Genomic DNA, 27,928 nt, shown 5'->3' with positions numbered 1-27,928 from the left:
AAGGCTTCAGCATCTACTGTTGCTAGCAATATTTTTAATGAAAACCACATAAGTGCCACTTCATAATTTTAAAACATGGTAACACCAAAAACATTCCAAACGACGACCAATTTTGATTAACTCCAAAAATAGAAGCCTCCCAATTGCATCCCTAAAAGGGCTGGGTTATAATTGGGCTTCTTAAGATACTAAGAGTTTATGAGAAGAAATGTCAACTTCTTTTGGGCTTATATAGAATACAGTTACAGCTGTGTAACTTCATTTATTTTGGTCTTCTCCCCCAAATGTATGTGGTGTAAACGTGGTTTCTCAGATAAGTCTAGAGCAAGACTCAGCAAACTTACCATAAAGCATCTCAGGCTTTGTGGGCCACTACGTCACATGCTTTCTTTTTTTAAAAACTCTCTAAAAATGTAAAAGACCATACTTAGTTCACGTGTCATATGAATACAGGCTGCAGCAGAATCCGGTCCCCAGGATGTAGCTTGCCAACCCTGGTCTAAAGAATCGGGTACGAGAACTTTTGAACCATGCTTTTTTTGTCTTTTGATTCTCTCAGTTCTGGAATAGGTCTCAAGGCAAAGCGTGCCTGCAATAAATATCCGAACGGTTGATAAAAGCAAGCCAGGTATTGTGAAATCACTGTTGGTTCTTGGGTTGGCAAATGGTCAAAGAAAAGAAAACAACATTGTAAAACTTCAGGGGCCCGTATTTTCTATCTGGTGATGTAGCCGTCTTAACTGATTCTGATTCACAGCTATCAGGCATTATCACCAAGCCTTGACTGGCCCTTGACTGTCAGAAACTTAAGCCAAAGTGTGTGTGTGCAGGCGGGGGGGAAGGGGGAGGGGGCTCTTGAAAAGGCAGACATGGTCTTTTGTTTAAATAGGAGGAAAAAATTAGGACTCAGTGCGGTAAGATTGAGCATCAAAGATTTTTAAAAAAGCAGACAAGCTAGAACAAAACGTTTTATTATTAAAATAAAAAACTTTGTATAAAAGCATAACAGATCAAATGCTCTATTTACATTTATTGATTCAAGGTCCAATTATGCACCAAACACTGCACAGGCACAGCTACGGGCTGCAGACGCAAAGCAAAATGAACATACACACACTTAGATTCTACCTCTAGCAAACGATTTGATTCATGCCGAAACAGGCAGAGGGAGAGACGACACATGGACTCTGTCCAGAAACTAAACTGGCAGAGATGTCAAGTTAGCAAACTGTTGAAAGTCACCCTTCTCCAAAAAGGCACTTCTCAGTGTTATAAAAGTGCTTCGAACCTGAATGTGAACCCTGTGCCTGGTTTATAATTTCTGCAAGAAAGTAAAAACTGCAAAGAATTGTAGCTGAGTATAAGTAACAATTTTCCACGCAACATAAGCAAGAATGTATTTGAAATACCTTACGTTATGAACTGAAATCAACTTGGCAAACTACACTTATCCTGAAGTTTTATTCCATGAATTCAAATCGGCCTACTCCTGAAGGCTCCCCGTCCCAATTCCCCAGGATGGCTTTTCTACAATGATTTCAAGCATAGCACTGCCCGAGAACCTTTGGGTCGTGACCGTGTGGGCCAGATGCACTTGGTGGAAGAAATCAGCAGCAACTAAGCCTCAACTGTGACAACTTGAATAATAAGCACAATACATGGAATACGCTCCTGAGAGGCCTCCACAGTCATATATTCCACTTGCCAACAATCACCTAATTTTTCCACATGGTTTTAAGACTTTTGTGCCTTGATTCTGTTAAAAATGTCAGCGAACACTAAATCAGACCCAGTGTTTTCATGTAAGCAAGTTAGAGGGCTGGTCTCTGGAAATCGAGAGATGTAGTTAGTTAACACTAGTACTGAGTTTCTAAGTGCTTGGTTTTATGGGTGGATTCCAGGGCTATTTCAACACCAATTAAATCAAACATGCTTTCATAAAATTGTCATTTAAAAAGGATTCTGAAACTAAATGATGGAAGAGAACCACTGGAGATAAGAGGGGGATGGCACGGGATGAGGGGTGGGGGGAAATGCAAAGGAGAAACTGCAGGAGGGCAGGGTACAGCTGGCACTACAACCCCGTGATGCCCAGACACGCGTGCATGTCTAATGAGGTTAACCTGATTTGCCTATAAGACAGACTGATCATCAGAATTCTTAAACTCGGGTTTCAATCACATGACAAAATTGAAAACTTTAAAACAAGGAAGATTTGTGAAGTGGAAGGCAGGTAGTGGATCTTCCAATTATTATGCTTGCATTTCAAACTCCTGTTTTAGACTGAAAGAGAAGAGGGAACATGTCAGGATATGGTTTTCGGCCTAAGAATTCTCTTCTGAAAACTAATTCCAAGAGACACACGCACCCCAATGTTGATAGCAGCACTATTTACAACAGCCAAGACATAGAAGCAACTTAAGTGTCCATCGACAGAGGAATGGATAAAGAAGATGTGGTACATATATACAATGGAATATCACTCAGCCATTAAAAAGAATGAAATAATGCCATTTGCACCAACAGGGATGGACCTGGAGATTATCATACTAAGTGAAATAAGAGAGAGAAAGACAAATACCATATGATATCACTTATATGCAGAATCTAAAATATGATACAAATGAAAACTTATTTACAAAACAAAAACAGACTGACAGACATAGAAAACAAACTTATGGTTACCAAAGGGGAAGGGAGTTGAGGGGATGATAAAAATCAGAAGTCTGGGATTAACAGATACAAACTACTATATGTATAATAGATAACCAACAAGGTCCTACTGTATAGCACAGGGAACTAAACTCAGTATCTTGTAATAAACCATAATGGAAAAGAATATAAAAAATATATATATATATATGTATAACTGAATCACTTTGCTGTATACCTGAAACACAACATTGTAAATCAACTATACTTCAATTTTTAAAAAGTTAAAAAAATAATAATCTTCTGAGAGCCTAATTCACTCTTTTAAACGTTTCTATCGAGTTATAACACATCTTAAGTGTACAGCTTGAATTTTACACACGCATGCCCACGAGGGTCACCACCACCCAGATGAAGATATAAAATGTTTCCAACCCTCCCCGACTCCCCATGTGCCCCTTTCTAGTTAATACCTGCACCCTCCTGCCCTCTTCTGACTTCTACGATTTTATTAAGATACAAAAATGAATGTCAGATTTGGGTGTGGAAGAGGGAAAAATCAGCCCTACCTTTTCAAGTAAGCATGCACGTTCCCGAAGCCGTGGTACTTGGCTAAGTACACGAGCACCCCAGTTGCACACCGCCCGTCTCTCTGCCGACAGAAGCTGCAGTTGCAGATCCCGCGACACGGTGGGCAGTGCCAGCTCTGAATAAGCATGAAAAGGCACCATTAAGTTAAACCTCACACTGCCGCTTACTTATTTACTCCTGTTTAACCTTTAAGATGGGCCTGATCAATTGCATTCAGATCTTTTTAATTATTAAAAACCTTGTAACATGGTTTACATCAGTTAGTCATGCATCACGTTCCCTTAGGAAATCCCACGGAAAAAGTTCCACGGCCACTAGCAGGGCTAAGTGGGGAACGGACTTCCCCGAATGGCCGGGTCGGGAGCACTCCAGAAGGGCTCACCACCACCCAGCGCCAACACTCTGAATGCATCTGCCTTCCCCGAAATGAATGTCCCACAACACTAAGGGCTCAATCTCTCTCTGGCCCTATCAGCTCACGCCAGACTCTCGAGCCCCCAGGACCACCCCTTCGAGGCACGTACTGGGTCTAGCAGGGCATCCCTGACTTCTTCACCGTAACGGTTTCGAAGGCAGGGCCCGCAGAACTGGCCTCGAACGCCCCAGCACTCTGGGTTTCTGCAGTTTGTCTTGGTATCCATAGTTTTCTGGCGGCACTGATGACAAGTCGTTCCCTGCAAATAATAAGCAAATAAGAACCAAAAACAAAAACACTGCTTTCTGTAGACAAAATACTTAAAGAATGTCCTTCTTTGGGAATTCCCTGGCAGTCCAGTGGTTAGAACTACACGCTTTCACTGTGGAGGGCAAGCCGCACGGCCAAAAAAAGGAGGAATTTGACTACAAAAAAAAATTTAAAGAAAAAAAAAAAAAAGAATGTCCTTCTTTGTGGGTAAAGTCTCATATTTTCTCTTTGAATCCTAGTTCACATCTATACACACATGTATACAAAAGGACATGAAAAGTATCTCAAGCATGGTGATTTCATTCAACTGGCAGACGCAATACCTTATGTTAGCAAAACTACAAAAAGAAAAGATCTGTTTGGGCTTCCCTGGTGGTGCAGTGGTTGAGAGTCTGCCTGCCAATGCAGGGGACACAGGTTCGTGCCCTGGTCTGGGAGGATCCCACATGCCGCAGAGCGGCTGGGCCCGTGAGCCATGGTCGCTGAGCCTGTGCGTCCGGAGCCTGTGCTCCGCAACAGGAGAGGCCACAGCAGTGAGAGGCCTGCGTACCGCCAAAAAAAAAAAAAAAAAAAACTGTTTATCTTTACCACACAACCATATCCCCAACACCGATCTATGTAGGCACACGTTAATAGATACTTAGGTTGAATGAATCAATTTCCAAATTAAGAGAGAAGATTTAATGCTACTGAAGACTTACTAAGCAACTACTGCTACTGCAAACTTACTAAGAAAGCTAAATCCCAAGGACGCTACAAAACTCTCTTTTCTTACATGAAAAAGACACACAGGCACACATCCCATATGCTAAGACTGTCAGAACATTAGCAAAATGTCTCTCTCACAGACGTGTACATTTCCAGACATCATTTAGAGGCTCTAACCAACGAACGGTTATAGATCTTCTCTCGAGAGTTGCTGCAGATGTTGTCCAATTCTTCCTCCGTGATTTCGTCCACTGGGCGAATTATATGGGGAAGGGCCATGGATCCGGGGCGACGACTTCGGGGCATGTCATCTTCCTGCATAATGAGAAACATGGAACAGAGTGGCCTTCCTGGCTCTTGCCAGCTCTGAATCTCAAGATACTCGCTTTGTCATTTCTTCAGAGAATTCAACCTGGAAATCATTCTTAGAGCTTACGGAGAAGGGGAGAATCCTAAGTTTACTAAGGATCATGGGACAACATCATGGAAATGACTCCTACGATTAAGAAAAGCCCAAGATAATTTTGATCCTCTTGCCTGCTAGCAAGAACCATCAAAATAAGCTGATGTGGGGCTTCCCTGGTGGCGCAGGGGTTGAGAGTCCGCCTGCCGATGCAGGGGACGCGGGTTCGTGCCCCGGTCCGGGAAGATCCCACATGCCGCGGAGTGGCTGGGCCCGTGAGCCATGGCCGCTGAGCCTGCGCGTCTGGAGCCTGTGCTCCGTAACAGGAGAGGCCACAACAGTGAGAGGCCCGCGTACCGCCAAAAAAAAAAAAAAAAGCTGATGTGACTTTAACCGTTCTGGAGTGTTTGAGAAGAACATTTCATATGGATCATTGGTGTTGAGGCGGTGTGTGCTTCTATGCTGTGTCCATGACCCTGGGCCCACAGAACATGACAAACAGAAGAGAAAGCATAAAAGCGGAGAACTCACGTTCATGTAGCCAGCCACGGGCTTCCTCTTTCTCACCAACATGTACTTATCCTCTTCCTCCTCGTCCTCCTCCTCATCCTCCGTGGGCGGGGCACTGTGTGACCCAAGGACCCGAGACCTCGACCTGGTGAGAGGACGAGCTCTCCGCTCAGGGTTTCTCCTGCAGGAGACACCTGGGAATGTGCGCCTTCGGGGTGTCTTTGGACGCTGAACAAAACAGAGGATTGGACCCGTTTATTCCAGAATGAGAAGTGGCACCTTCTCCTGAACCAGGTTGTCTTTTAAGTAAAAGGAGTACTCCACTTTCCAATTTCCTTCAGCCTCTCTGTAATGCATGGAAAATGAGCCCAGAAATGATACAGCCATTGTAATTTGGCTTCTGTTAACACCAAACCTGGTTTCTCTCAAACTGAGGGATGATCTATTTATGCTTTACTCAATAAAGATGTAAGAAAGAATCTCGTTCTCCAAAAAAAAAACCTTTTCTACAACATCTCTTGAGCCCTGAAACATATTCACTGTTCCTATACTGCCCAAGAGAGAAATGTATGTATGCTTTTCCTTGTTCTATTCCTGCTCACGGAGAGGCGGAAAAGGAAATCTTTCCTTTTGTACCACACCGGACACACCAGATTCCCCTGAGTTGCACCAGCTTAGTTTCCTCAGGATATAATCACATATATTAGGCCATGACTTGGTTAACAAATTGTTTTTGCTTTCTATTTTTTCATTCTCAGATTTTAAAAACATCCATTACCATGTAGGAGGAATCTGCCAATGCTGGGGATACAGAAAAAACCATTTTCGATCTTTATTTCCTACCCCTGAGGGTCTTAGGTTTACTTGGGTGGGAGGAAAAGAAACAACGAATCAAAAGAGGTTTGAGGAACTTCCCTGGAGGTCCAGTGGTGGAGACTCCGTGCTTCCACTGCAAGGGGGCGCGGGTTCGATCTCTGGTCCAGGAACTAGGACCCCACGTGCCACGTGGGTGGCCAAGGAAAACGGAGGGGGGTGGGGTTTGAGCCCCACAGGAGCTTGGCATCAGGGGACAGGGGCACCCCTGGCCCAGGGTGCAAGGAAGAGGTCCCAGAGATCTGTCAGAAGCTTTCCTCTATCACCTCTAAGTCTGTCTACAAGACCACATGAAATAATGAAATTGGACTTTAAAATCAGACCTGCCCATTTAAAATCAGACCTGCCCATTTAAAATCAAACCTGCCCAAAACAGTACCATACAAACAAGGATTTGTACTTACTGAACTGGAGCCAGGCAGGGAACGCCTTCCAGGGAAGGAGCCAGGAAAGCTTTCTAATTCTGACATTAGTTTTGCAAGCTAAAAAGGGAGGAAAGTAAACAGAAGTTATTGGTTTAGAATAACTACGGAAAACAAGTAAATTCTGGAAATCACAGTAGCACGTTTCAAAGAGCTTCTGATTTCCCCTATACATCTACCAAGACTTTAACAGATTAAAAAAAGAAAAGTCAGTTTAGGGAAAGAAACACATTTTAAAACATATGCTATGAAAATTTCAGAGCTACATGGAAAATAATTCTTATGACAAAGATATAAGCAACAAGTGGCTTAGAGAAAAGCTGGGAAGAAAGGGAGGGTTCTAATACATTCAAAGTCAGATACCCACCATTGCTTTGTTTTGCTGTATATTTAAAGCCCTTTTCTCCAAAAAATTCATGCCACTTTCATCTTCTGAATCAGAATTGCAATCGGTCACAGAATTCTCTGAGGGTTCGGAGGGCACTGCTCTCTCGTTGGCGGCTCCCCTGGTGTTTCGAGTTGGAAACTTCATGGCTACCCGGAGAGGTCCGGAACTTCTGCACTGACTGCGGGTCCGACAGCCGGCGTGGTCTGCCTGCAGCCTCTAGTCAATCAGGACAAGTGAGGCATTAATGACTTGCTGATTGTTGCACAGTCTGCAAGAGTATGACTACAAAATATGCCTTTGGAACAAAACAAGCTTGCAGCAAATACATGTGCACTGAACACTTTAATTGTCAAGTTTAATTGACAGCTCTGGGTAACAAAATCAAGAATTACAAATAAATACAACAACCTGAGTGTAGTTTAACTCAGGGAGCCTACAAGACACATTGTTATAAGCCACCTTCACAGTCCCTAGGCCAGTGGTTCTGAGCCATTTTTTTAATGTGAAAATCCCAGCTCCCTTTTTCATTTCTTTAAAAATAGAATCTTTAAGCATTTTTAAAAGAATTCCCCTAGGAGTAAATATGTGTGCTCTCATAAACATGATTTCAATGCTTATGGCAATACTAAACTTTATTAAAAGATGTCTCAATGCTCTGTACTACTTTTTTAAAAAACTAGCAAAATATATGTAACATAACATAAAATGTTTCACTTGAACCATGTTTAAGTGTACAATTCAATGATATTAAATACATTCATTGTTCTGCAACCATCACCACCATCCATATCCAGAACTTTTTCATCTTCACAAACTGAAACTCCATACTCATTAAACAATTACTCCCCATTCGCATCCCCCTCAACCCCTGGCAACCACCATTCTACTTTCTGTCTCTATGAGATCTGACTACCTCCCTCTCTTATCCACTTTTTGTAAGCCTAAAATTTTTTAAATCTCAGATTCCAAAAGTAGTATGTTTCCATCATTTAAAATGTATGAAACTTAGCCACTGGGGAAATGCAAATCAGAATCACAAGACATCACTTCCCACCCACTAGCAGAACCAAATCAATAAGTACAGCAAGGATGTGGAGAAACTGGAACTCACACACCCACTCTGGTAGGACTGTAAAATGGTGCCGCCACTTTGGAAGACAGTCTGGCGGTTCCTCAAAAGGTTAACCATACAGCCTACATGACTCAGCAATTCTACTCCTACTGAAGAGTGTATGTCCATACAAAAACCTGTATGCACACGTTCACAGCAGCATCAGTCCTAACAGCCAAAAGGTGCCAACAACCGAAACGTCCATCAACTGATGAATGGATAAATAAAATGTGGTATATTCACACAATGGAATATTATTCAGCAATAAAAAGATATGAAGTAAAAAAAAAAAAAAAGATATGAAGTACTGACACATGGAAGAACTTTGAAAACATGCTAAGTGAAAGAAGCCAGTCACAAAAGACCACATATTGTAGGGTTCCACTTCTAGGAAATGCCCAGGATAGGCAAATCTATGAGACAAAATAGATTAACGGTTGTCAGGAACTGAGGATATTGGGAAAGGATGCAAAGTGACTGCTGATGGGTCCAGCATTTCTTTTTGGGGTGACAAAAATATTCTGAAATTGACTGTGGTGATGGCTGAAAACAAACAAAGAGAGAGGAAAAAAATACCACCCATAAAGTCCCAGAAACGGAAGACTCATTTTTTAAATTCCAAAATCCCCACCGTTTTTTGTACTATTCCTATATTTTTAGTGTGCATGGGTTGAAAGATATAAAATGACAAAACTTTTATCAGTTCTTAAGCCTTTTAATCAATTGGCATTTTATCAATCGCAACAAATAGCATCTACAAAGAATTGAAACATTGCCCAGAAATGATTCAGGCTATAGACAATGTTGGGTGACATCCAGATTCGCAGATCAGCCCCTGCCAATAACTCCAATACATACTGATTCAGACCAACATCACCTCTTAGAGGAAATATTACATTATCATGAAGTTAGACAGTGATAAACATTCGCTGGTCAGGCGTTCTCACTTATGTCAGTGCCGCTCAAGTGTGGTCCCAGGCAGTGGACCCGTGTCAGACCACAATGAGCTAAAGAGCACGCACCTGACTGCAAATCAACAGCTTGTCGAGAAAGTCTTGCTAACAGAAAAACGTGTGCAGAAGTAACCAGCATGCTTGGGGAGAGTGGGACCGAGGTGCGTCAGCGGCAGCAGTGTCCTGAGCAGGACAACAGAGGCTAGAGGTAAGACAGCATGCACAGGAAAAGCCAACAAAGGAGCCAAAGTGGAAGCAGGCAGGGCCCTAATTGTCATTACCTGCACTTAAGCTCCTGCATGGGAGTTATCACAGGCTTTCCGGATGCAGGCACAGATCCACTACGGGAACCGACATTTACTGAAGGCCTACTCTGTGTCAGGCCCTGGGCTGGGCACTTGAACTTAAATGTGAATGTAGCTCATCTTGAGGACACGTGTGCTTCCTCTGATTAGGCTGGATTTCTGTAGCAACAGAAATCTGCAGGCGGGCCAATTCTATCTTACCAGTTTCCAAGATTTTCAGAGACTACAAAAATGGTCAAGCTTTACAAGTAGAACTACATTAGCAAAAAACTGCTTTAAGACATGAAGAAAATACTCTTAAAACTTTTTAAAAGATCAACAAAATCTTCTGGCATGACTAAAACGAAAATCTTAAGGAAAAAAAAAAAACTTTTTAAACAAGTATGTCATGCCTCTAAAGGTACCTTATTTCTTGAAATTGGTGAAATTCTCAAACTCACCATTCCATCTTGTATCTCACTCTCTGAGAAACCGCAAAACGATTCATCATCAGAGTCGGCATGAAAAATACTGGCCAGTTCGTTAGTGACATCTGGCCTTGGTTTCTGTAAAAATCCACAATGGTCTAACACATCTTGCACCTCACTTTCTGAAAAGCCGCAGAAAGATTCATTATCAGAGTCCTCATAAAAAACATTTGCCAGTTCTTCACTGATATCTGACCTGAATTTAGGTTTCTGTAAAATAAATAAATAAATGTGGTTGTGCATTTTTTTTTCCTTTTTCAAGAACCAATTTTCCATAAACCGTGCAGAGAGCAAATCACATTTACAAGTGCACTACAAGAGAACAGCTTTTGTTACAAAGAAAAATGGTTCAGAGGTTTACAAATGATTTCTGAGTTGTTATGGCAAATCATCAGGCATGTTAGGTTAGGCGACATTTCAAAAGGATAGAATAAGTAGCTAATCTACCTCCAACAATTACTACCTAGAACCACAGCAAAAAGTGAAATGAAATTGCAGTGCATACTGTATTTTCATAACGGCTGTATAGAAATGTAAGCAAAAAGCAAGCAGTTTTAATCACACACAAAGCATCTGAGGCATTTTGAGCACGGCAGACTCCATTCTGTTTATTCTCAGGCTGCACTTACTGTGTTTGCAAAATTATCAGAAGCAAAGCTGTCACAACTGTCATCAGAGGATGACGAGGTTTCCATGGAAATCAACTTCACATATCTGAATTTCTTGAAGTTCTTCTTTGCTCTGCGATCCTTTTGCTGCAAACAGAAATGACAACACTATTAAATGGGTTGCTTACCGCAGAATCTAACGAAAGATACCATTTTTGAGTTGAGTAGGTTCAAACGGCACAGAGGAGATATGCCCACTTCTCATACCCTACACAGAAAAAGGCGGGTTTGCAATTGCTACAAAAATTTTTTTCAAAACCAGGTACTATCCTAAAAAGAGATCCCTGTGAAGGAACATTATAACGACAACTATCAATTTTTTCAAATATCTGTAGAGCTACCCCTTTACCCACCTTAAGAGCCCCAAACTCTTAACATTATTATACTGAGCTCCCAAGGCATTAAAGGCTAAACTCCTAAAATCTGCCCTTAAAAAAAAAAATTAAACTGTACTTCAAAAGTACAAAATGGTAGTGATTTCTCTCCCTCAGCCAAAATCAAGCTAATGAGATCTCTCTATGTAAGCTTTGGGCTCTGTACTGTGATGCTAATTTCCCAAACTGTAAAAACTGGGCAGCACCTCTACTTTGAGATGGCAGGCTTTCAGCCAGGCCTGTGCCAGTCAGGAGGGGTAGAGTGATTTCAGCACAAGTCCTTACAAATCAAATATTATCGACCCAGTGAACAAATGTACAGGAGCCAAGTTAAAGGTCAAACAGTCCTCCAAACCCAGGTAGAATGCCTGATTCCACTTCAGGGCTCTATTAGGCTGGCCAGACATTCAGCTCTTTCTGCAGTCCCCTTGCTGCACAAGTCTTAAGTTTTTAGAAGTCCTTTCATAAGACACAAATGGCCTGTGGATAGGAAAATGCAGCCTTCATTCATGAACACTGAATAGCCTGGCACTGCTCCTCAGAACGTGCAACTGGCATCAATCTCATGTAAAAAGATGGTAGTTTCTACCATTTCTTAATACTTAATGAGATTTCTTAAATGTTGTATTAGTAGTTCCTATATTTTTCTCTTCTGAAGTATAGCCATGGAGTAACAGAAGTGACTCCTTACACTGAAAACTTTTGAAAAGGCAAGCTCTGCTAGGGGTCCCACAAAAATAATGCCAAGATGTGAGGTGTCGGGTGAACAGAACATTCTGACCTTCCTTCTATACTTAACATTATGCATTTCTCTTGCAAATAAAATTATTTTCATGATCATGGGACCCAACCACCCAGTACTCCTCAACAGACTCCATTCAATCATCTTAGGAAGTTTTAGTCTTTTGTCCTTTTAGAAAGGCAGGCAAATGTGATAATAGGTAGAGGTACTACCTATTAAAGGGGATCTCAGAAACTCCCCATTTTCCAGATGAGCAAATTAAAGGCTGCAAGGAGGTGAAACAGATTGCTCAAGATCACAGGGTTGGAAGGAGTCTGCAGTCTCCTAAAACAGCAAAGCTCCTTGCACTACTGCAGGAATTATCACCATTCACTTCACTCATCAGTATACCTGCCAGCAGTCAGACGCCCAAGATAGCCTCAAGGGAGGCATTCTATTGGAAGCTCGCAGGGAAATTCCTGCTGCGCTTTAACTAGTCACCACATGCCAAGAGTTAGTTATCAGGCAAATATATATCTAGAGGAAAAGACCTAGAAAGAAGCGAGGCAAATGATCATGGTTGAGATGGACTTTCTTGGCAGATAGGTAATAACTAACACCACTTAATAGGTGTTTTTTTGTGCCAGGCACTAAGTATGCTTTCACATTAATTCCTTGCAACAAAGGTGGAAACTGAGGCTCAGAGCGGTGAAAGGAACTATTCAAGTCCCACGATGGCCCAAATTTGAATCCAGGCACGTCAGAGTCCAAGTCCAGCTACACATGTCTTTCTTCATGCCGAAAGCCAATGCCCAGGTCCATTCAGGAGAGCTGTCTCTGAAACCACGCCCCCAACACGCCCTCTCCCACCCACCCCCAGGGAATCCCAGCCTTCCCACGTGGGTCCCTTACCCATATTTATTTTAAGCGTGTCACTCTCTTCCTTTTCACCCAACCCCCACCCTCTAACCTCTTCTGGGGCAGACCCTCCGTTCCGGTTTCCGTTAGAGCAGAAAGTAACGTTCCATCAGGGCTACGTCCTGCTGCTGAGGATGGTTGGGGGGTGGGGAAGGGAGTGGGAAATGAGCAAACGGTAGGCGAACCGTTCAGACCAAGTCCTTCCGCTGCACTAAATCACCGCCTGGGACTAGAAATGCCCCCTCAAGTGTGCATAACCCAAGTTCTAAAGAGACCGATTTGCAAGACCTTTAAACTCCAAACCCCAAACCCTCAGTGGTTAGAAGCGCCTGCCGGCATGGCTGATGCAAAAGCGGGCGGGAAGCGCGCCCAAGGACCCCCAGTGCGCGCGGGGTGCGCGCGGGAAAGGGCCCGGACGCCGCAGGGCGGCGTTCCCCTCCGCGCCCCGCGGGCAGGGCTGCGTACAGCGGAGACAATGGGCCCCCCCGGCCAGCCCCCAGCGCACGTGCACCACGGGCGCACGTGGCCTCGAGCTCCCCGGGGCTGCCAACCATCCTGCAAACCTCTCAAATCTCCGGACCGCTCGCGCGCCGGGTGCACACGCCCGTCGGGGGCAACCCCTAGTCCCCGAACTACCCGCAAGTGCAAAACATCAAGGGCTTGCCTCAACGGGCGCCGCCCAGGACGGCCACCAGTTGGTAAGGGCACTCCGCCGCGGAGTTGGAGGGGGTCCGCCCGTGCCCAACACCCACCGCGCCCATCCCGCGCCTTCGCCCGTCCAGCCTCACCGGCACGCGGCGAGCGTCCATGCTGGCGGCTGGCGCTCTGAGCGCTGAGAGCTGAGGAGCCGCGCGCGCCTCCGTCCCACCACGCAGGAGCCCGAGCTCGACCAGCGCGGGCCGGCGGGCGGGGCGCTCAGAGCCCGGGCCGGAGGGGCGGGGCGCGGCAGGCTTTCCCGCGTTGGGGCGCAGGTCCTGCCAGCTATGGTAACGGTCCACCCGCGCGAGAGACCCACTCGGCCCCGGAAAAAAAGCGGTCCCCCCAGGTACCCTGAAGTCCTGTGATAGCCGTGCAGTCCCCTAAAATCCTCCTTGGAACTGTGGTGCCTTGGGAGCTCCAGGACCACTCCTCTTTACGTAGCTGCACGGTCCCGAGCGAATGGCGCGAAAATGGGTCGTATTGCCCCGGGGTTAGCAGGCTGATTTGCATGAATTCCGGGGCTGGGAGAGGAAAGTGGAGATGGGAGTCGTGGAGAGCTGCGCTGGCCTCCGCACTTAGCACTTTCCCTGCGGTGTGCGGTTTACGTTATATAAAATAAAAATCAAAGAACCAAGCACGAACTCCACCGTTTATCAGCCCAGGCACTGTCCCTAGATGTAGCACCTCTTATCTGGTAACCGCAACATTATCTGAAGCAATAAAATGAGTTAAATCCTGATCTTTCTTTCCAGAAAGCACGGGAAGTTGTTTTATATAAGACTTGTGGTTTTGAAATGAGAAAGGGCTACTCTTAGTTAAGACTTATCTATGGGATAATAAAGTCTAGAAATTATAGAAGAATGGAAGCTAAAGACTGTATTAATGTGGTTTGGAGTTAACGTTCTTCGTCAAAATTTAGAATTACCTAAGTCAGAATGAGCCTGAGATTTTTCATTGCCCTTTGAAACGAACCTGACATTACGACGAAATACAGTGTGAGGCTTAAAAAAATTTTTTTGTAGAGAACAGGGGGAAAAGTTGCTTTTAGAAGAAAAAGTAAAATAAATTGTGTTGCTTTAAAAGACCTTAATTATAATCTTACGTTTAAAACAAGTGCTTTAAATGAAGCATTCCCTTTCTCCTTCAAAACTTCTCTTGGGAATATTCCTTTGCAGGGAGAGAGCATGCGTGAACACACTGCGTTCCTCTCCGGGTATACTGAATACAAAAACTTGTGAATAGTCGATGCACGAGAACGTGGATTGGAAGAATCGTTAAGGACTTGATCGGAGTTTTCGAGCCTTTCTACTACACGCCTGATCCGTGGTCACTCTGCCACAGAGCGAGGAACAAAGAACTCAGGGTCTGGAAGGTAGGCGGCAGGAGAGTTTGTTGGTCTGTCTGGCGAAATTGCTGGCAGTAGCGAGCCCTCAATAAATAGTTGTTGAGTAAATAAACGACTGCATGAATGGTGAATGAACTAAAATCGTCGTTATGTCCTTGGGAATACAATCTTGTGCCACTAAAATTAAACATGTGAGAATTTGGAATTGTTAAACTACATAAAGTAGGGGAAGATTAACTCACTTTGCCTATTTCTTCTGATAAGAGAAGTATTAGTCTTGCTGGGGCACCAGAATATAGTTTACATATTTTTTAAGGTTAAGATCACTGGTCTATTAGTCTTTTTAGTAATCAGGAAAATGCAAATTAAAACAGAGATACAGTTTCACTCAGACTGGCCAAAAATGTAAAGCCTGTTAAGACCAGGTGTTGGTAAGGATATGAGGAAATCCCTGAAATGATGTTATTAGTGTAAATGTTTCACTTGGGAGTGCAATTCAGGAATATTTAGCAAAACCGCTTCCAGACATATACCCTAAAACTAAGTTTTTCATGCTGCAAGTGAGAACCCATTGGCAAATTGTGAAATCAATTTAGTGGGTTGCAACTAGCATATTTTCTTCTTTCTTTTTGAAATAGAATTTAAAAAATAAGAGTAGTGTGAGTATTGTTTCCTGAAGCGCTTGTGCCTGCCTGTGTGTGTGCTGTGTAAAACGCGTACTTCTTATTGTGCTTCACCGTCAACAAAGTTTCCAAGCTACTGTCCTGGAGAAGGTACATTATGAGTCTTGTACTGATGCTCTCTCCTTTATTCGTTCAGCTGAGGCTTGCCAACACCCATGACACCAGGCACTATTCTGAGAACTGGGACATAAAGCCCAGGAAGTTGACATTCTAGTGGAGGAATGGAAGTAAACAATAAGATAATTTCAGGTGTGATAACTTCCAAGAAGGAAAAAGTAGGATAGATGGATAGGAAATGAAAGAGGTACCAATTCAGAAAATAGAAACAGAAAAAAAAAAAGAAAATAGAAACAGGAAAGGAGGTGTTATCTGATCAGGAACCTGAATAAAAATAAGGGAGGAAGCCACAGGAAGATGAAGGAAGTGCTGGTATCAGGCAGAGTGAACAGAAGCCCAGTAAAGGACCATACTGGACTACAGAAAGCTAGGGAAAGAGAGGGTGAGGGGACAGATCACATGGGGCTTCTCTGGCCATAGGAAGAGGTTTGGATTTTATATCAGGTATGATAGGAAGGATTCTGATGAAGACAAGACCCAATCAGACTCCATGGGCTGTGTGAACTATAAACGAAAGGGGGGCAAGAGTGAGACACTTACGAGCCCCTGGAGGAAAAAATGATGGCTTGGACTAGGGTGATCGTGGGATGGGGGGAAGTGGTCAGATTTTAAGATGTATTATTTTGAAGGTAGAGCTAACCAGACCAGAGGAGTGGATGGTTCATTCACAGTAGTATTTGTGTATCGTAGTAAATGCCAACAACCTAAATGGCCCTCAGAAGGGAAATGGAGACATGAACAGTGGTGTATTCATACAATAGAATTTGAAGTGTTCAAAGGAATGGCATAGCTTGCTTGCATCAATGTAAGTAAATCTTAAAGTTGAATGGAAAAGCAGATTGCAAACATTTCTGTAAAGTATACCCCTTATGCAAATTTTAAACACAAAACATACGTAAGTTGTGAAAGTATATAAAGACGTGCAGTTGGAATAGGATACAGGTTAACTCTGAGGAGGGAAAGATGGAGGAAGGAGGGGAGGGGAGGGTCTTCAATGTATGAAGCAAATATGGCAACATGTTAAATGTGAGTGGTAGATACATAAGTGTCTTTTATATTTTCACTTTCTGTGGGATTTTTTTGTATCTGAAACATTTTATGATAAAAAACTTTTTAATTTTGAAATATTTGTTATGTCAGTCAAGATATATATTGTAGTGTTAAATATGCGGTCCCTTTATAGGGTCCTATAAATTGGAATACGAGTTAGTCTTGTAATTTTAGCCATCTCATAAAGGTTTTATGTCACTACGTTAATCATGTACGGGTAAATATGTTCATTTTGAACGAAAGACACAAAATGAGTAAGAATGGAAATTCAGTGTGCAGAGATGAGGGCACAGGCCAGAGCAAAGGTAATAGGTACATACCTGACATTTCATAAGCACACACCTGACATACACAGACAGGATCTGGTACAAGGGCTGTAAATACAGCACATACTCAGTAACTACTTATTACTAGCCAGAACGATTGTAGGAGGAATGTTAAATGTGTAAAACATTCTAAAATACCAGTCTCCTGTTAGAGAGCTTTGAACTCCTCAGGCCATTATGAACTTTCAGGATGGTTGTGTGCTGTCCCATAGCTTTTATTCACTTTGCACAAAGAATTCCATTTCTTATTATTAAGTATGATACTTGACCCTGAGGTTCTGATCACTAATAACAAGGTGAGCTGAAGTCAACCTTGACCTCTAGATGTTTGGTTTTAGGACAAAGAATGCAACAATTACTAACATGTTATCACTTTTAGATGGATTTCAAAACAAAGCTAATGTCCCAGTAGGTGTGCTACTCTAGTCCCACACACCTTTCCTTCTTTCAGGCAATGTAACTGGAACCCAAGCTGCTCTGTAAACAAGAGACCTTCAATAGCTGCCACACACCCAGGAACAAAGGACTGGGGAGAGCTGTCATTGTATTTGTGGATACAGGCAGGTTGCAGTCTGTCAGGTGACTTATTTTAAATAACCCCCTAATTATCGATCTACACGCCCCCCTCCCCCCACCCCCACTCCCACGCCCCACCCCCACCCCACCGCACCCCACGCCTGCTTTCAGGATGCACAAAGGCAAGAAACCCAAAAGGTCTAAGTTACCCTTCTGCAGCCAGAAGCCACTCTGCAGGAGGGTCCAGCCCATGACCACCCTGGCTCAGTCAGATCCACAAATCCTACCCCTCGAAACCATATTGGTATGTTTGCTTTTAATCATACGTCAACACCATTTTAAGTAGGTCAGTTTGCTGACATCTGACACCTGATGCGAGAATGGAATATGGAAACATGAATGCAAACCTGGCCATTTTTAGGGAGAAGAAATATTTGTTTTCTCATGGATAAGCATTGTCCATTGTGAAATACTTGATTGCTAGTGTTAGAGCACCATTAAACACTGGATGAGATAAAGTCAAGTTTTAATTACTGAATCAGTCGGTTCCAACATTATGGACACTGAATTATAACTACAACCTAACTCTGCCTACATTTTTATGATCCAGACTCCCCTTTAACTTGTTCTCCTTCCATAATTTTTTTAAAAATTTGCACTTAGCAAGGTTTTTGTTTGTGCTCAAGAGTTTTTGGGTTGTTTTTAATTTGATCATCCCCCCACATACACTGGAAACAACTGGAGTGTACCAAAAAAAAAGGTGTGAAAATTTTCTGGTTTTTGCTACATAGACAACTTATTGTAAACTGTCCTAGGTGTGAATTTTCCAGATCATTGATTTCTTCTTCAGATCTGTTCCTCTTAAACAACTCTGTGGAAAGAGAATTGCTGTAGAGAGAGGAAGTTTAACTGTTAGCTTAAAGGAGACTTGAGGATTGACTATAGATTGGTTAAAAATTGAAGATATTGGTCAGGGCCCCACGGAAGAGCCTAATCTGAACATTGATCCGTAGAGTTCAAAACCAGTCCACCAGCAGTCCTTAAAAAGTTAAACAGAGAATTACGATATGATCCATCAATTCCACTCCTAGGTATATACCCAAAAGAATTGATGCAGGGACTCAAAGAGAAACTTGTACACGCATGTTTGTAGCAGTGTTATTAACAATAGCCAGGAGGTGTAAATCATACAAATGGCCATCACCAGATGAATGGATAGAAAAAAATGTGGTATGTACCTACAATAGAATGTTAGCCTTAAAAGGAATGAAATTCTGATACATACTACAATATAGATGAACCTAAAGAGCATTATGTTAACTGAAATAAGCCAGACACAAAAGGACAAATATTATATGAAGTACCTAGAGTAGAAAAATTCAGAAACACGAAGTAGAATAGAGGTTACCAGGGACTGAAGGGAAAGAGGGAATTAACGTTTAATGCATGCAGAGTTTCTGTGTGGGAAGATGAAAAAGTTCTGGAAATGGACAGCGCTAATGCTTGCACAACACTGTGAATGCACTTAATGCCACTGAATTGTACACTTTTAAATTGTTAAAATGGTAAATTTCATGTACATTTTACCACAATTTTAAAAATAAAAAAATAGCAACAACAGTTCACCAAAAATCTGGACTCCACAAGGATTCATGGGGTCAGGTTAAAGGTGCGGGGAGTGAGGAGCAAAACCATGTCCCCATCCCACCCTCTCCCAGATTTCTAGACAGAAAAAATTACCGTGGAAAATGTGATAGAATTATTAATAGTCCAAAAAGTCATCATAATTCACAGCTCCTTTTTGCTACAATAGTGTTTCACGATTGCAATTTTGGGGGACTTCCCTGGCGGCCCATCGGTTAGGACTCGGTGCTTCCACTGCAGGGGGCACAGGTTCGATCCCTGCTGGGGGAACTAAGATCCCACAAGCCGCACAGCGGGTGGGGGGGGGGGGGGGAAGATTGCAATTTTTTTAAATAAAAATAATTTTCATGATCATGACACATAATATCCATAACTCACAAACATGTCCTCTCTTCATGGGCCACCAGGAAGAAACAAGGAGAAAACACCCAGCACTGTCAGTCTGGCCGGGGTGTACAGAGATCCAGCCTTGGGAGAAGAAGCATGCCTATCCCTTGGTGAGTGTCCCCCAGTGTTAAAGGAAATGACCCTGACAGATACTCAGGCTACACTGGGAATCTCCAGGACCTATGGATTTGGGGCCCAAAGGGATGTTTTGGAGTAGGACACAATGATTCCACTCAAATGGTCTTTAAATAGGCTGATGAAACTTGTGCCTCCTGGGGTTGTAACTCAGAATGGACTGCTCCCTTTGGTGTTTATTGAAAGAATTGTAAAAGTGGGCGGTGGGAGAGGGGGTTCTTTTCCTGTCTCAGCAAGACCAGCATCTGCAACTACAAGTGCCACCAAACATCCTCATTAATGACTGAGGAGATGATGAGGTGATGTGAGTAGTACTATAGCAAGGAGCTTTGCCGAGTATCACTACCAGGCAGTGGCGCAGACTACCAGGCACCAACAGGTGCAATACAGACGATTTAATGGCAACCAAGGCGATCACAGGAACCCGTTGGGCTAGAATTGCAAAGGCCTAAGGAGTTTAGGTTGTATCCTGAAAGCAATAGGGTTTTGAGCAAAGGAACAATATAGTAAAATTTGCATTTTAGAAAAATCACTCTGGAAGGATAAAGAATGCACATGAAGGGGACAAGGAAGCTGGATGCTGGGGAAACGGGAAGCTATTCCAGCTATCTAGGACACAGAATGATGAAGGCCTAAATTAATATTGTTCTGGTGGGATGACAGGGAGGGGTGAGCATAAAACAGGATGTAAGAGATATTTAGGAGGTCAGAGAGAACAAGAATATAACCAGTGGGAGAGGAGCATAAAATGGTAGGATTAAAAAAGAGATTTAGAGTGCTGTCGCTAAAAGAAAAAAAATCTCATTGATGTCCTCGAAAAACAAGCCAATGAACTACATTCATAATGCTCTGTAAATCTGGAGATATATTTTGAAAGCTGTGTGAAAAATCAAAAACCATGATTATAATTCCAATGATCAAATAGCAGTTAGAAGTAGAAGTGCAACATTGGTCCTCCAGTTGAAATTATATAATTACTAGGGTTATAAGAAAGTATAAGACAGATCCCACATTAGTGTACTTTGCTCTGTCTATAGATATCCACTATGTACCTGGTGCTTTACTAACATATATTAACATAAGGCAGGAAAATAGGGGATCTGGTTTTCTTGGGGCAAGGCTCATGGTTAGCCGATCTCATCCCTATAATTACTTTAATTCTTAGAAATTTATTTTTTAAATTTCCTCATTAACTAATAGATACTTATATACTTAATATACTTACATACTTTAATACTTTCATACACTTTAAAAAGTAGTTAAATAATAAATATCTAAATAATATACCAGCAGTGTTGATGGTGGTTAAAGGTACCATTTATTCCATAGGTCGTAGAATGGCAAGAAAGAATTGTAGCAGAACTAGAGATGAGATGATAGTGCCAGGAGGTTGTGAACTTAGACCGAGAAGCACCTTTGATATTGCTCCATGATACTGTCTCTTGATACAGTAGTTATGATTTTAGGCGCTTTATTTTAAAAATTAGGAACAGGAATATAACTTTCTGAGTAGAAAAGTGATATTTAAATCATGTTGGTCTGGGGTGTCTCTGAAACTACACAGTGGAAAAAGTTATGGGCTTGGCAGGCTCAATGATAATAGCTAAAATGTACTGAGCACTTACTACATACATGCCAGACATGTACTCATTTAATCCTCACACCAATCCTATAAGGCAGGCTTGGTCCATGCTCTCTATTTTATAGATAAAACACAAAAACTGAGAGAGATCAACTTGCTCAAGGTCATAGAACGTGTGGTGAATGGCAGAGCTGCTATTTCAACCCCGACAGAGCCCACACTCTACTGTTATATTGTACCTGACAGCATCTGAATACCCAGCCCCACCTGCTTAAGCATCATGTTTGATACCAGGTGATAATGTTTCCCTGCTCCCAGCCACCACAGATTAGACACCTGAGATAGGGGCCGCTGATCCATAATACCTTAGTGGTCCCATATACATACGTTCACATACACAGGTGAATTTAAGCCAGTCATTTTCTTTCTCTTAGCTTAGTTAATACCAAGAGATAACACTGGCCAATGGTGGGATTGAAGGCAAATAAATGATGCTCTGAGTCCACGGCAGACCAAAGATTACTATGAGCCAATGTTATGAGGGAGCAAAAGAGACCAAATGGCCAGTAAGAAAAGAGGGTTGCTTAGAGAAGCAAGAAGAATTATCCAAAACTCAAAAATTTAGAAACTGTACAAACTGCCTGTCTTAGTTCTAACAAAGATACCACAGACTGGGTGGCTTACACAACATTTATTTCTCATAGTTCTGGAGCCTGGGAAGTTCACAATCAAGGTGCCAACAGATCTGGTGTCTGGCAAGAGTCTGCTTCCTGATTTGCAGATGGCCCTCTTCTTATATCCTAACAGTGGAGAGCAGAGATAGAGAAGCAAGCTCTCTCATATCTCTTCTCATATCTTCTTCTTCTCATATCTTTTCTTCTAATGGCACTAATCCCATTCATGAGGGCCCCATAACCTAATTCCCTCCCAAAGGCTCCACCTCTAAATACCATCTCACTGGGGATTAAACATCAACATACGAATTTCAGGGGATGGGGGCCACAAACATTCAATCCATAACATTGGCTTCATAAATTCCTAATTGGAAATTGGTAAAGCCTGGTTATTCTAGTTACTGTCTTTCAAAGTAAGAGTCTGAAAGATCTAGTCTAGTTTGTAACCAGAGTTGTTATGGAAATCCCATCTCTAGGATAAGAGCTTGGTCAAGCTGGGTCTGTTTGGACTCCTCTTTTACAGATTAGAGACTGGAAGGCTGGGTGTGGTGTTGTATGGGGATCCTGTGGCTGCTGTAAGAAATTACCACAAACTTTGTGTCTTAAACAACAGAAAGTTATTCTCTTAGTTTTGGAGACCAGAAGTCTGAAATCAAGGTCTCAGCAGGACTGTGCTCCCTCCAGAAGCTCTAGGGGAGATTCTGTTCCTTGCCTCTTGTAGCTTCTGATTGCTGTCCTCATTCCTTGGCTTATGGTTGCTCACACCAGTCTCTGCCTCCATCTTTGCATGATCTTCTCTGTGTCTGTGACTCCTCCTCTTGTGTTTCTTATAAGGACACTTGTCATTGGGTTTAGGGCCTACTGGGTAAACCAGGATGATCTCATCTCAAGATCCTTAACTTAATTACATCTGTAAAGACCCTTTTCCCAAATAAGGTAACATTTACAGTGTTTGGGTACTAGGACAAGGACATATCAATCTTTGGGGGGAGGGGGAGCACCACTTCTTTTCCTCCTTAGTTTTCTAATTTATGTTTGATGGTTGAAGAAAAAATTATAACATGTCTAATATGGGTCTAAATTTATGTGGTGGAAATATTTAAAACAATTATCAAATGGGAGTGTAAAGGGATATAAAAAGAAATAAAGTTTCTATATACTTCACTTGAACTGTTGAAATGAAAACACAAGCAGATTGTGACAAATTAGGTATAATAATGTATACCTAGAGCATACAGTACTAAAGATATACAAAGAGACGCACTATAAAATATTGTAAATAAGCCAAAATGGAATTCTAAAAAATGTTCAAGTAACACGGGAAAGCAGAAAAAACAAAATGGCAGATTTAAGCCCTGATAATATCATTACATTAAATGTAAATGGCTTAGGGGACTTCCCTGGTGGTCCAATGGTAAAGAATCCGCTTTCCAATGCAGGGGACGCAGGTTGGAACCCTGGTCGGGGAACTAAGATCCCACATGCTGCGCACACCACAACCACTGAGCCCACGCACCTCAACTAAAGAGCCCACGTGCTGCAAACTATAGAGCCCATGCGCTCTGGAGCCCGCATGCCACAACTACAGAGCCCACGCACCACAATGAGAGAAAACCCACATGCCACAACTAGAGAGAAGCCCACATGCCGCAACTAGAGAAGCCCGCACGCTGCAACGAAGATCCCGCATGCCACAACTAAGACCTGAAGCAGCCAAAAATAATAAATAAATAAATGTAAATGTCTTAAATAAATCAATTAAAAGACAGATCGGCAGAGTAGATTCTTGAAAAACAGCCTAACTCTATGCCGTCTATAAGAAAGTTACTTATAATAAATTATCAGATGAAAAAAGATACAGCAGGCAAACATTATTAAAAGTAGGAGTGGCTATATTCATATCAGATAAAGGAGACTTCAAAGTAAGTAAAATGAACAAAGATGGAGAAGGACATTGTATAACGATAAATAGGTTAATCCACCAAGAACAGTAATCCTAAATGTGGATGCACACAACAATAGAGCTACAAAATATGAGAAACAAAAGATGATAGAAATGGATGGAGAAATAAACCCATATTATAGTTGGAGATTTCAACACTCCTCACTCAATAAGTGATAAAACTAGACAGAAAATCAGCAAGGATATAGAAGAACTCAACACCACCAACCAACAGGACCTAATCAACATTTATATAACACTCCATCCAACAACGGCATAATACACATTCTTTTAAAGTGTCCAGGGACTTCCCTAGTGGTGCAGTGGTTAAGAATCCGCCTGCCAATGCAGCCCTGGTCCGGGAAGATCCCACATGCCACGGAGCAACTAAGCCCGTGTGCCACAACTACTGAGCCTGCGCTCTACAGCCCACGGGCCACAACTACTGAGCCCACGTGCCACAACTACTGAAGCATGCACTCCTAGAGCCCGTGCTCCGCAACAAGAGAAGCCACCGCAATGAGAAGGCCGCGCGCTACAACAGAGTAGCGCCTGCTCGCCACAACTAGAGAAAGCCCACATGCAGCAACAAAGACCCAGTGCAGCCCAATTAATTAATTAATTAAAATAAAGTGTCCAGAGGAAGTATTCCAAGACAGACCATATCCTGGGTCATAAAATAAACCTTAAGAAATTAAAAAGAATGTAAATCACAGAGAGTGTGTTGTGTAACCTTGATGGGAGTCAAACTGGAATTAAATAACAGAAAGCTAAGAGGAAAATCTCCAAACTCTTGGAGACTAAACAACACACTTATAAATAAGTCATGTGTTAAAGAGGAAGTCTCGAAGAAAATCAGAAAATAGATGGAACTTAATGAAAATGGAAATAAAACATATCAAATTTTGAGGGACACAGGTAAAGAAGTGTTGAGAGGGAAATATAACACTAAATGCATACATTAGAAAAAAGGGAAAGTCTCAAATCAATATTTTATTAAGCTCCCACCTCAAGATGGAAGAACAAATTAAACTCAAAGCAACCAGAAGGAAAGAAATAATAAAAATTAGAGCAAAAATTATGAAACTGAAAACAGAAAAGCAATAGGGAAAAATCAATGAGACAGAGATGGTTCTTTGAAAAGACCAATAAACTTGACAATTCTCTAATAACACTGATAAAAAGAGGTTAAACAATTTCCAATGTCAGAAATAAAGCAGGGGATATCACTACAGACCCTGCAGACAAGAAAGGGATAATAAGGGAATACTATCAACAACTCTACACACATATATTTGACAACTTAGTTGAAATGACCAGTTTCTCAAAATACCACGACTTGCCCAATATGAAATAGATAATTTGAAGATCTTATAACTCAATGTAATTGAATGTGTAATTTTAAAACTGCCACAAAAGACACATCCAAGCCCACATGGTTTCACTAGAGATTCTACCAAATGTTTACAAAATTAAGACAAGCTACAGTTTGGGAGAAAATATTTCCAAACTGTGTATCTGGGAAAAGACTAGTATCTAAATTATATAATCAACTCTCAAAACTCAACAGCAGAAAAGCAAACAATCCAATTTGTGTGTGTACAAAACACATGAAGGGTCATTTCATAGAAAAAATAAATATATGTGATACATAAGCACATGAAAATAGTTTGGTATCATTAGCTATTAGGGAAATGCAAAATAAAACCACAATGAGATTAACACTATATACCTATCAGAAAGGTTGAAATAAACAATGGTAATACCACCAAATGCTGGTGAGGATGGAGAGAAGCTGGATCATATATTCCTAGTGGGAATGTATAATGACATAGACACTCTGGAAAATAGTTTTGAGTTTCTTAAGAAATAAAATATGCGGGGGGGAGGGGCCGGTGTGATGAATTGGGAGATTGGGATTGACATATATACACCAATATGTATAAAATGGATAACTAATAAGAACCTGCTGTATAAAAAAATAAAATTCAAAAAAAAGAAACAAAATATGCAACTACATAGGGCCCAGCAATTGCACTCCTGAGCATTTATTCCACAGAAATCAAGACTTATGTTCACACAAAAACGTGCTCATGAATTTTCAGGAGCTCTATTCATAATAGTAAAAAACTGGAAAAAAATCCAGATGTCCTTCAGTGGGAAAAAGTTTATACAAACAAGGTATATCCATACCTTGGAATACTACTTATCAATAAAAAGGAACTGGGCTTCCCTGGTGGCGCAGCGGTTGAGAGTCCGCCTGCCGATGCAGGGGACACGGGTTCGTGCCCTGGTCCGGAAAGATCCCACATGCTGCGGAGCGGCTGGGCCCGTGAGCCATGGCCGCTGAGCCTGCGCATCTGGAGCCTGTGCTCCGCAACGGGAGAGGCCACAACAGTGAGAGGCCTGCGTACCACAAAAACAAAAACAAACAAAAAAAAGGAACTACAGATTAATGACAATGTGGATTAATTATGAGAATTATGCTGGTGAAAAAAGCCAATCCTAAAAGGTTATCATTTATATAACATTCTTGAAATAATGAAGTTATAGATTAGTGGTTGCCAGGGGTTAAGGAGGAGGTGAGGGCAAAAAGGAAGTAGGCACAGGTATAAAAAGGCAACATGAGGAATCTCTGTGGTGGCAGAAATATTCTGTATCTTGACTGTATCAGTGCGAATCTCCTGGTTGTGACATTGTACTATAGTTTTGCAAGATGTTACCATTGGGGGAAACTGGGTAAAGGGTAGATGGCGTCTCCGTGATTTTTTATGACTGCATGTGGATCTACAGTTATCTCAAAATAAATAAAATGTTTAATTAAAAAATAAAACTGTTAAGCTTAAAAAAATACTGAGTAGTTATCTGTAAAATAAAGGTCTAAAATAAAAATACTGTCCCTAAATCAGGCCAATTAACTTTTTTGCAAAGACACAGAGACAAATTAAATCAAATACAAGACAAATAAGTGCTTATGAGGTTCTGCTCCAGTAATGGTGTAGAGCTCCTATAGGACCAACACTCTTGGACAAAAATCAGTTGCCCAAAGGCACTAGAGAGTGACCAAAAGCAAACAGGAACTGCAAAGATGTTTATAGTTGGAAAAAGGGAATAGCTGTGTGAATTTCCCATTTTTATGTCCTTTTACCTGAAGGCAGTCCTTAGTTGGCACAAGACAGGGTGGCTAAAACTCCAATAGAATCCTGCAGTCTTACTGGTTTGAAGAACCAGAGTTTGAAATGGAAACAGCAACTGGAGACTGAGGGGAAATCTCAAAAAGAAGAGTCATAAACGGGTTGCCTCAAAGTCTGCATGTAAATTCTGCCCAAATCTTTGGCTGATTCCTAAACTACATGTGCATGAGAGATCCAAGAAGTTCATCCATGGCTAAAAAAACTAAGCAGAGATTTCAGCTGCTACCAACTACAAGGGAGTCTGAGTGTGGAGTTTGAAGCAGGCCCAGTTAACCTCCTGTTAAAACAAATAATCAAGACTCTTTGGAAGAACAGAACAGAATCCAAAGTGTCTACAATGATTATTTATAATGTTTTGAATAAAACCCAAAATCACTAGACAAGGGGGAAAATACTCATGACTCAGGCAATCAATGCAGACTGACCTCAAGATTCCCCAGATGTTGAAGTTAGCAAAGAAAGATGATAAAACAGCTATTATAACTAAGCTCAAGGACATAAAGGAAAATATCTTGTAATAAACAAATAAAAGCTATCAGGAGAGAAATCAAAGTATACAAATTGAACCAAATGGAACTTCTGGATTTGAAAAATAAAATAGGGAATTTCCTAGTGGCGCAGTGGTTAAGAATCCGCCTGCCAATGCAGGGGACATGGGTTCGAGCCCTGGTCCAGGAAGATCCCACATGCCACGGAGCAACTAAGCCTGTGTGCCACAACTGCTGAGCCTGTGCTCTAGAGCCCACAAGCCACAACTATTGAGCCCACGTGCCACAACTACTGAAGCACGCACACCTAGAGCCCTGCTCCATAACAAAAGAAGCCACCGCAATGAGAAGGCTGTGCACCACAACAAAGTGTAGCCCCTGCTCGCCGCAACTAGAG

General features: G+C 42.0%; 1 protein-coding gene across 2 annotated transcripts; it reads right to left on the bottom strand.

Annotated features, from left to right (window-relative positions):
- Positions 1 to 2,252: 2,252 nt before the first annotated feature.
- CDCA7 (cell division cycle associated 7) lies at positions 2,253 to 13,558 on the bottom strand. 2 transcript variants are annotated; one of them, XM_065880814.1, is made up of 10 exons: positions 13,538 to 13,558; positions 10,698 to 10,823; positions 10,042 to 10,278; positions 7,212 to 7,448; positions 6,827 to 6,904; positions 5,571 to 5,777; positions 4,814 to 4,951; positions 3,768 to 3,917; positions 3,222 to 3,358; positions 2,253 to 2,283 (listed from the first exon to the last, which is right to left on the bottom strand). In XM_065880814.1, the coding sequence occupies exons 1-10, from the start codon at positions 13,556 to 13,558 to the stop codon at positions 2,253 to 2,255; spliced, it is 1,362 nt and encodes a 453-aa protein (XP_065736886.1). The 2 variants fall into 2 exon arrangements, with proteins under 2 accessions (XP_065736886.1, XP_065736887.1); XM_065880815.1 differs by lacking the exon at positions 10,042 to 10,278.
- Positions 13,559 to 27,928: the final 14,370 nt, after the last annotated feature.

The sequence above is a fragment of the Phocoena phocoena genome, chromosome 7, assembly GCF_963924675.1.
Source record: "Phocoena phocoena chromosome 7, mPhoPho1.1, whole genome shotgun sequence".
NCBI lineage: Eukaryota > Metazoa > Chordata > Mammalia > Artiodactyla > Phocoenidae > Phocoena > Phocoena phocoena.
This window is presented reverse-complemented; position numbering and strand designations above follow the sequence as displayed.

Bases quoted from the DNA above. Each gene is read 5' to 3' on its own strand.
- CDCA7 (XM_065880814.1), bottom strand. From the start codon at position 13,558: ATGGACGCTCGCCGCGTGCCG. The intron at 3,918-4,813 runs GTTAGAGCCTCT...TATTATTTGCAG, and splicing joins AGATCTATAACCGTTCGTTG to GGAACGACTTGTCATCAGTG. The intron at 2,284-3,221 runs GTAGGGCTGATT...CTTCTCTTTCAG, and splicing joins GTGCATGCTTACTTGAAAAG to TCTAAAACAGGAGTTTGAAA.